The sequence below is a fragment of the Galleria mellonella genome, unplaced genomic scaffold (genome assembly GCF_026898425.1).
Source record: "Galleria mellonella isolate WM207_F2 unplaced genomic scaffold, CSIRO_AGI_GalMel_v1 utg132, whole genome shotgun sequence".
NCBI classification, from domain to species: Eukaryota; Metazoa; Arthropoda; class Insecta; order Lepidoptera; family Pyralidae; genus Galleria; species Galleria mellonella.
The window spans coordinates 6865827-6876023 of record NW_026441989.1 but is presented as its reverse complement, the minus strand read 5'-3'; the positions used below and the strand labels follow the sequence as shown (position 1 = coordinate 6876023).

The 10197-nt window shown below is 32.0% G+C and overlaps 1 protein-coding gene across 1 annotated transcript; it reads right to left on the bottom strand.

The window, feature by feature from the left end:
* Window positions 1-4121: 4121 nt before the first annotated feature.
* LOC113518266 (snurportin-1) lies at window positions 4122-9725 on the bottom strand. The gene is made up of 8 exons (XM_026903102.3): window positions 9392-9725; window positions 8980-9067; window positions 8487-8657; window positions 7409-7600; window positions 7174-7304; window positions 6129-6277; window positions 5613-5770; window positions 4122-4941 (listed from the first exon to the last, which is right to left on the bottom strand). The coding sequence occupies exons 1-8, from the start codon at window positions 9541-9543 to the stop codon at window positions 4768-4770; spliced, it is 1215 nt and encodes a 404-aa protein (XP_026758903.1). The 5' UTR covers window positions 9544-9725; the 3' UTR covers window positions 4122-4767.
* Between the last annotated feature and the right edge of the window lie 472 nt (window positions 9726-10197).

Below are 10197 nucleotides of genomic sequence, written 5' to 3'. Positions count from 1 at the left end.
ATTAGTTTTTCAGTGGCACATAAAATGTCTTATTGATGGGATACCTTTAATTTCACTCGACAGCTTTTTTCTATCTTTTTGTAATATGGATAAAAACATATTACGTTGACTCCAAATAATAATTAGAGGAAGGGTAGGTTGGAATAAGGGTAGACGATGATGATTGTAAATGTGTATTGGTTGCTCTAAATTGAGAGACGAAATAGTTTAATCCCGATAAGAAAAATGAACTCGCTAGCTGATAGTACTGACATACAACGATTGCCGGATCAGTATTATAAATATAAATAAAAACATGATTTAATATATATTTAAATAAAAAAGCGTACTAAAAGTAACAATACTCGTAATATTTATTTCTATCACAATGTCACTTAATTTATACATTTTACAAAATCAAATATATATAGACCGCCATTGGAAGTGGACAGAACCCGTACTAGGATAGGTACCCTGGGCGATGGCCATTAAAGCCATCAGGGGATACCGGACTGTGTCCGGTAAAGTGGCGTGTCTAGTCGCAGGTTCCCCTCCCTGGGATCTCGAGGCCAAGGCACGGGCGGCCCTTTATCATTAGCGGGTGCAACAGCGCGATCGAGGTGCCCTCTCGACCATTAGGGAGGTGGGTGTGCGCAAACACCTCGAACAGCGTCGCCTGGTAGAAGAGTGGCAAGAGAGATTGATCCAGCCCAGTGCCGGCGCCAGAACTGTGGAAGCGATACGGCCAGTCCTTAAGGACTGGCTGAAGAGGCGCAGACAGGATCCCATCACCTTCCGACTGACGCAGGTGCTCACCAGGCATGGCTGCTTCGGTAAGTACCTGTACCTGTACCGGCCACACGGTGGCCAGGCGGGAGGAGGATCCCGGTTGCAAAGAGTGCGGTGCCTGTGACCAAGACACGGCGCAGCACGTTTTGGAGTCCTGTCCTGCGTTTGAGGAAGAGCACCGTGCCTTGGTCGCGGTAATAGGAGATAACCTCTCGCTCTCTTCAATTGTCGGACATATGGTGTCCAGTGAAAGCGCATGGATGGTGGTCCTTGGGTTTTGCGAGGCCGCCATGTCAAAGAAGAAAACGGCGGAAAGGGAGCGAGAGATCGACTCCTCCGCCCCACAAATCAGGCGCCGGCTTCATAGGCGAAGAAAGCAGGACCGAGGAGGAGATCCTACTTCACCGCATGGGCCAGGGGCGGCAGCTGCGAGGGCAGCTGTCACCCCATCACCAACACGGCCCGTAAGAGGCACGCGCGTGCTCCCGCGCGCCACTCAGTGAGGATACAACTACAGGTGTATCCTCACTGAGTGATGGATACATCTAGTGAAGGGATCCGCCTGGTGTGACGGACCAATGTGTTCGGGACGGGACGATTGCTCGCGCACACCACGTCTCGAAGAAAGCGCTGAAAAGGAGCACCGGGTGGTTTTAGCCGGCAAGAGTCCGGCAGTACCCACATATCTCCTCCGAGGTATGCGAGTCTGCATGAGCATTTCCCCTCAACAAAAAAAAAAGATAAGTACCCTGTGTTACGGTATGTTGGCCCCTACACTCGGTCGCAGGCTACACAAAAAAAACAGATAAGTAAACCATATTGTTAAATGTAATTATATTTACCAAAGGGAGACTTTGTACAAAAGTCGATTGCTTGGGTTCCTCTGTCCCATTCGTGTTTCTACCGTGAAGCAGTTATGTTTGCATGGCTGTGTTTCGGTTTGAAGGGTAGGATATGACGTGAATTTACAGGGTACAGAGGAATAACATCTAAGTCCTTAGGAAAGGCAACGCATGGGAAGTATCACGGGCGAAACAGTACACTCTGTTATGTCCATGGTACTGCTCATGTCTATAGGCGACGGTTACCACTTTCCATCAGGTGGGCCGTCAGCTTGTTTGCCATTCTAAGTTGTATAAAAAAATATATATATAAAAGTATATACTTTAGTTTTAGTTTAGTTATATATCCCATCCTTCAAACCGAAACACAAGTATGCAAACATAACTGCTTTACGTAAACATTGGCCGGTTAGACCCTCATAGAACAGGCCACCCTTCCTTTCCCGTAGGTGTCGTAAGAGGCGATTAAAAGAGCATGAGGGATGGGTAGCAGCGTTCCTCTTAAAACATTTCTAAAACTTAACTGCGGCTGCCAACCCGCCTGCCAAGCGTGGCGACTACAGGCAAAATTCTTCAAGGACGCTTATATTCAATAATGGACAGCTAAAGGCTGATATGATGATGATCAACATTTTTAATAACTAAAAGATTGTAAATATCTAATATTTTAACATTATACTTACATGTGCGGCCAAGTTACAATTGAGAATAGAGATCTTTTTTAGATTGATCGCATTCATAGACAATATCGTTCGTGTTTGCTATATTGCCATATTTTACCTAAAACTCTACATACAACTTGGTATTGCGTCTTATGTTAAAAACTACAATGGTAAATTCTACCCATAATTCATTCATCCATTTGTTTTGATGATATAAATACTTAAATACACAGGTTTTAAATTCGTTAAAGACTTTTTTTTCACTTTTCGCTTTACTTTTCAATATTTTTTTCTAATTTGCTCATGAGCTTATAATTACTTTATAATGTTTGAACTGTTCCGTCGCCAAGTCTAAAGGACGGAGGGAGTTTATGATGGAGGGATGGGCAGCAGCGTCCCTCTTAAAACATTATCAAACTATGGTTGCCAACCCGCCTGCCAAGCATGATAACTACTGGTAAAAACTGGTAGACTATGTCCAGCAGTAGATAGTTAACGGTTGATACAATAATAACTTATTCCTTTAACATTATAAAAATTACAACTCACACTGATATTATAGCAACGACACCAAACTCCCTGAATAATCAATATCTTAAAAAAATTATCAGAAGTAGACATTATACAAAAATCGCCAATATAAGTCTATGTCTCAATTGTGTACCGACAAGCAACTGTCTTTAATAGCAGAGCTGTTTGATTTGAAGGGAGAGAAATGACAGTTACAGAATACGGAGACAAAACCTAAGTCTCATAATAAAATCCATTATGCCCATGGTGCTGTTCTAAATGTGAGGTTAAACAACTCCCAAAAAAGGGGCTGCCAGTTTATTTCTCAAGACGTATGGCCAAGGAGTGGAACTCTCTACTTGCTTATGTTTTTCCATCTAAGTGTAATCTGCACCAATTTAAGGCAAATGTAAATATGCTGTTCATGGGCCGACGAGCTCAATCTTAGAACACATCATCGCTTTTCATCAGGTGAGATCGTGATCAATGGCGAGATCCTTCAATAATAAGAAAAAATCCATAAAAAATATAATTAGTATGACTATCTTTCTGTTCCAACACCAGAACCTGGTCATTGTTTTAAATAAGTTAAGCAGATATTAACCCTTCTTTGCATAAAGGTGGAAATTTACATCATAACATTGAATGCCCAAAAATTATATAAAAGAACAAGTTCACTTTAAGTTGATTGTCTTATACTTTTTTAATGTCCATTGCAGAAAAAAAAAACATAGCTGTCAAATTTATATTTTTAACCATTTGTTCTTTAATTTTTAACATGAATCATCTTGATTTATTTCACAGATAAAAAAATCATGTAACTTCTTTACATGATTTTTTTATTGGTGAAATAAATTCAAGACCAATAAATAAATCCAATCAATTAAGACCAACCCAATAGCCCAAACACAACACATCGACTACTCTGTAGGCTCATCATATTGCAATGTCACTGATCATAGATAAGGCATCAAATTTTAAGTTCCTGAGATGAGTTCTTTGCACCTAAATATTATAGTTACTTTTAGTATTTACATTTGAAACATTTTTTTTTTTTTTTTCTAGTAAAATATAAGAACAACTTATTTAAAAATGCGAACCCTGCACTCGAAAATCCTAAGAAAAATTTATAAACAATAATAAATTGCTTTCTTTTATATGTATATATTCGAATTTGATCCGATTTAATTTAATATGTCTAAAAAAATATAGACAAAATATTAAACATAGTTTTGACTTTTCTAATATGTAAATACTACTTCTGCCTGTAACATCACATACTACTTCCTTAAATAGATATGTACTACGGTATTTCTATATAATTAAAATAAAAACGTAATTATAGATTCAGTAACCTTTACTCAAGTGACTTTACGCACACATACAAATATTACGAAATATCGTAAATTCGAATAAATGCAGTACAATGTTTAAAAATATTACTTTTTACAGAGATCTTTGCAATCAGTTACAATACTTTTATGTTAAAAGAAGAAAAAAAAATACAAATATAGTAAATTGCTGTATTAGATATGTCTATTTGTGTCTAAATACAAACTGATTTGTAGTACATCACTGGGCTTAATTAAAATTAGCCATATTTATGTAATGAATTTGTTTACAACAGTGAAATAAAAAATTCAGTATTGAAGGGTCATTACGTAATTAAATATGTTCTTTATGACACTTTATAATTTTAATTTGAAAACATTTACTAATGCATAGTTCTACACAATTAGACACTCTAAAAAGCATGAACAATGAATTAACAAGTAAAATTTCCTTAAACTTTTCATTTCTTTCTATACAGCTATAACGGTAGACATTTTTAAGTATTTAAAATTAGAGCTATATTATGATATAAATCAACAACAAATTTTATCTACACATTACTTTTTTTCTATTTAATGATTTGTATAATTCATAACACAGTGTTCGATATTTAATATCATTAAATACAGTCATCACTCTTTACTTAAAAATCATCATTCTTTCTTTTCCTCTTCACATTTAGTTACTGCTATTGATTCTGAATCCATATTTTCACATTCAGTCACACTTTCTTTTTCTTTTCCGCCATTATCTTCGGCTTCCATATTTTCTGTTTCATTGAAGTCATTGTTATTTAGTGCATTTTGTTTTTTTTCTGGTGTATTTGTCTGAAATGAAACCAAATATTATTAATATACTTCCTATTTATGTAACGTATGCTTACCCCAAACACTTATAACAAAATATAATATGCTAAAAGAACCTACTAGCATTTTAAAAATATAGCGGTTGACGTGCCCACAGGTTGCTGATCACGATTTAAATCCAACAGCACCGAAATAAATTCTATCACCATTTTACGAACTAATCGATAATATTAAAAGTATTTTTACAGAAACAATAATAAAAATAGAAAATAGTTAAATGTAATGTTGTTTCTCATTATTTATAAAAATTAAGACGACAATAGATGTATGATAACGATTTTTTTACACTATGTAACAGAGTGAGAAGAGTCCATACGTAATACGAGTATGTAGATGCAACCAGAAGAAAAAAAAAACAGAATACATTAGTGGCATATAAAGAAAATTAATATTTTTTTACCGACACTAAGAAACCAACCACCAACTGAAGTCAGGCAGGCGGCCGGTCGTTAAATTAAAAACCAAATCTTTTAGTAATATGGATAAAAAAACATATTACGCCGACCCTATATAATAATTGGGATAAGGGTAGGATGATGATGACTAAGAAACCAACCAACTCCTTATATTTTAAATTCAACCATTCCCTCTATATTACAAAAAACATATCAGTTAGGAGGATAATTAATTACCTCAGTTTTAATACTATCTGAAGTATCCATAGAATTTGTACTAGTCCGCCGGGTTCTGTTCTTCTTTTGATATTTTGCTTCAAATTTCTCTATGAAGTCTGCCTGATTCACATAATTTATTGGTTTTTTAGCCAAGTAGCTGTCATTGACTGTGATTTCTAAAAATACATCAAATTAATAAAATCAGATAGCATTTAGCTTTACTTTGCTGACTGTTCATTTGATCCAGTTACTCAAGTTAGTTCAATTTGGAAAGAAAATTCAATTAAGAAGATTAAACAAGAATTATGATTGCTAGTTTTTTCTAAAATAAAGAACGATTGAGTGAAGAAGAGTATTGCCACTTTAGGCAATACTCAATTTTCATGTCTCTTATTTACTTTTTTTTCTTTAACATGCAGTCAAATGATACTAAATAAAGAGAAAAAAGGATATATATAGGAGAAAAAAGGATGATGTGTGTAAGAAATCATAATCGTATATCATATATTAAACAAAAAAAAAATTTAAACATACCTGAACCCAACACCTCTTGCACCATATAAGGAAAAAGCCAACCAACCAATGGCGTTTCTCCAGCTACATAATGAGCTCTCTTGTGATAAAACAATAGGCCATCTATAGCAGGTATATTATTAGGAAAAGCTGGGTAAGTTGTCATAAAACTGAAAGACACCATAATGATAATTTAATAACTAGTACTCTTAATCTTATCTAATTGTTTTCCATTTGGTAACTATGGTATTGTTGCTTTTCATCATCAAAATGAAAGACATACCGGGGGTATTACAATTTACAAAGGAAAAACCCAAAATAAATCTAAGAAGGACAACCAGCATTATCCTATCTTACTAATATAATAAAATTAGAAGTAACTGATATTTGTATACAAAAGTTATTTAAGAAAAAATAAGACAAAGAGTCTCAATAGATGCAAAAAATTTTGCCTGTATGTTTATTCCAGTCTCGTGCAAAAACTTCTGCTTCAAATGGTATGTGATTTTTATAGTTGAAGGTCCTAAAGGTCTAACTTAAAATCAGGTGTTTATTTCATGCGATAAGTGATCTAGAAATGGTCTATAATATAGACTCTATATCAAAGAATTTCCTAATTAAAAAAATTACAGATAAGGTAAAAAAAACACTAATAAGATTTTAAAACAGAAAACTAAATTATTACGGACTGATATGGGCTGTATTTTATTTTCAAAACATTAGAGATTGTTGTGAAAATTACAATAATGTAATCGATGATATCAAGAACTTGTCTATCAAACTCATTTTTAGGCATATGCTAAAATATATCAATGCCATTGCATGAGCGGACAGTGCTGCTCTTAGTGTTATTTTATTTTTGTCCTAATAAAGTACTAATTAAAAATACTATTTTATTTTCCTACTTATTTTCCCATTCAAAAAGTATTTCGATTCCAAAATCCTTCGTTAGTAAAAAAAAAAATGATGGCATGACATCAATATGAAAAAATGTAGTGACTGGTAAGAGCTCTACTGACAAGAAAATAGTTCTTAAATAATTATTAAATTCATTAGATACACTTACTTATTAAATAATTCTGGAGTACATGATACTTTTGGCAACAAACTAAAAATGACCTTGTTTCTTTTACTTATCACCTTAAGACCTGGTATTTCAGAAAGTTGTGTCTCCAGCCAATAATGTCTGAATTCTGTCTAAAATAATATATTTATTCAGTTAATACAAATGGTCAATTTTAAAAGAGATATTACATTATATGTATAAGGAATAATAATATATTTGTATAAATCGTCCTTACCTCACAATCAGTCATAGGTTGATTATTCCATGCAAGTAAATCTAATATGTACATTGTATTATTTGCTTCTTGATAGAAACAGTCTAACACACAGCATTTTTTTTTGTAAGCATTACATGTGTTACCCCCAGGGAGTTCGGTTCGAAATTCATGTCTAAAATGGCCATATTTTGTGTAACACTTTGTGCTGCCCTGTAATAGAAAATTAAATAATCAATGAAGGATTGAAAGCATTTAATTTCATAAAAAAATGAGTTCTTGAGATTCTTAAATTAAAACATTACTCATTGTACAAATATTTCTAATTATTTTTATATTTTTTCAAAATTTAATTAGAAAAAATATGAGAACTTATTATTATGATTATTTATTTTTAGCATAGAATAGTACATATGTTCATAATTTAATTTATTCAAACACTCCTGGTTTTTTATCTCAGAAATATATATTTCAATGAACTCCATAATTTTACAAATATATTTCTGATTAAAAAGATATTATTCAATTCTATAATAAATTCAATTCAAGTATATAAATGCCATAACCATATTTTTATATCACTTAAAGAAATAAAATTAACATTAAACCTTTTGTAGCAAGTTAAGTACTTTACTTAACCAAAACAAAATACAATAATAGATCATTAGTAGTAATTTTTAGTACTAAAATACACACCACTTGTACCTATTAATGTCAAATGTGTAATGTTAAGTACATTATATATTTGATTTTGTTAATATGATAGCTTAACATCACATAGCTATCTTTGTTAGTAAGGAAAAACAAAAACAAACATTAGAAATATACAAATAACACAAAACTTTAAGATAAATATGTGTATAATAACACCAATATAAATACAAAACTACTAAATTACAGATTTGATGACACTCATTTAATGAAAGTAACTACTTTATAACAATAATAAATAAATAAGAGAAGGGTAAAGGCTTTTGGCATTTGGTTCTCTGTCTATCCTGCAAGAAACTTTGCATGTAAATAAATATATATGTTAAGATGATTTAGTCAAACATATATATATATATGCATTATGTTCAACAAGATGTATTGTCATTACCTGATGTGCAACAACCAGCAATCGAGTTCCTTTGGGACAAGGAGTCACATACCAATTCTCATTAAAATCATCTGGTTTCTCAATAATCCATTCTGAGAGCATTAACACATTGCTATATGTAGGAGGTGCTCGGTTAAATCCAGCAACATAGATATTTGGTCTATAATATACCTACAAATCAAAAGGATGTTTCAGTACTTTTACATAGACAATGGCATCAAAATCAGCAGTTAATATATTTGAATAAATTAATTATCATTAGTATATAACTTACCTAAATTTATTAATATTATAAATATGAAAGTGAGTTTGTTTATGATTTTATAGTATCTTAACAGTTTAACCAATCACTATGAAATGTGATGTGCACATACTAAAATATAAAGGAAAAAAAGGATATTGGCTACATTTTATCCCAGTCATGCAAATGAAGTTGTGGGTAATAGCTAGTATATAATATATAAAAAATCTGACTAGTGTATTAACAACTTACTCTTTTAGTTTTGAAAACTGTGTCTTCTTCAACAGCATTTACAAGCTCCAGTATACCTCTAAATTTATCTAATTTATCATTGCGATTGCTGTAAACATAAAAATAGTGTAAAATTAATCAATTTTGTTTTTATATTCTTTCAGGTGAACATTCAATCTAACAGTAAAAGTGCTTTCACAGAAAAAACCTATTCATAAAAGGTCATAAGACCCAAGGGTCATCAAGTCATAAGGTCATAAGGGTCATATTGCATTAATATCAAAATAAGGACGTATAACGAAAGATTAAACGTTATATAAACATATAAACATTATAAGGATATCTAAAGATAAACGTGATTTAATTATAAAATCCAGAAACATACTGTAAGCAAGTCTGGACATGAAGAAATTTTGTAATATAAAAAACACACCTTTTCTGAATTTCCAAGATTTCTCTTCGTCTTTCTTCTTGATTACCCAGCCTACCAGCATATTTATAGAGGTTTTCAAAATTAGTTTTGTTACTTTCTTTTCCTTCTTCACTGATGAGAGTAGTCTCTAATCTTTCAAGTACTTCATCCATAATGATATCTTGATTGTTTTGTAAACAAAAATCTATTAGTATGGTATTCAGAATTAAGATATCAAATAATATTATAATTACGTATTATAATAATATTTATCTCGACTAGAAATTTAATTTCTAGTTTCAATCGTCGGTACTGTACGTCTGTTATTTATTTCGAGCAGTCAACGGGAACATGACAAAACTGTCAAGTGTCAAGTGATTAATTACTCTGTGCTACAAATCATAGACTTTTTTTAAATTATTAAAACTTTAGTAGTAAACCACTAATAATTATATATATATATATATATATATATATATATATATATATATATATATATATATATATATATATATATATATATGATTATATATTATATAAAATATAGAATAGAGAATTAAGGATAAAAGGTTATACTTGTCACAATATTTACAACTTGGATTATCAATTAAATTAAACCGACACAAATAAGTAGCAAGTTTACAGTACATTTTTCGAACCAGCTTTTGTTTAAGAGTCTAGTACAACACTAACCAACTATTTATTTTTCATTTCTCATACGAGCTAGTGAAGATATTCAGTGTTTTGTGAACTATAATATATGAACTTTAATAAGTTCTTATTGAACATGGTATGCTTCACTTGAAGTAAGACGGAAGTTAACTTTA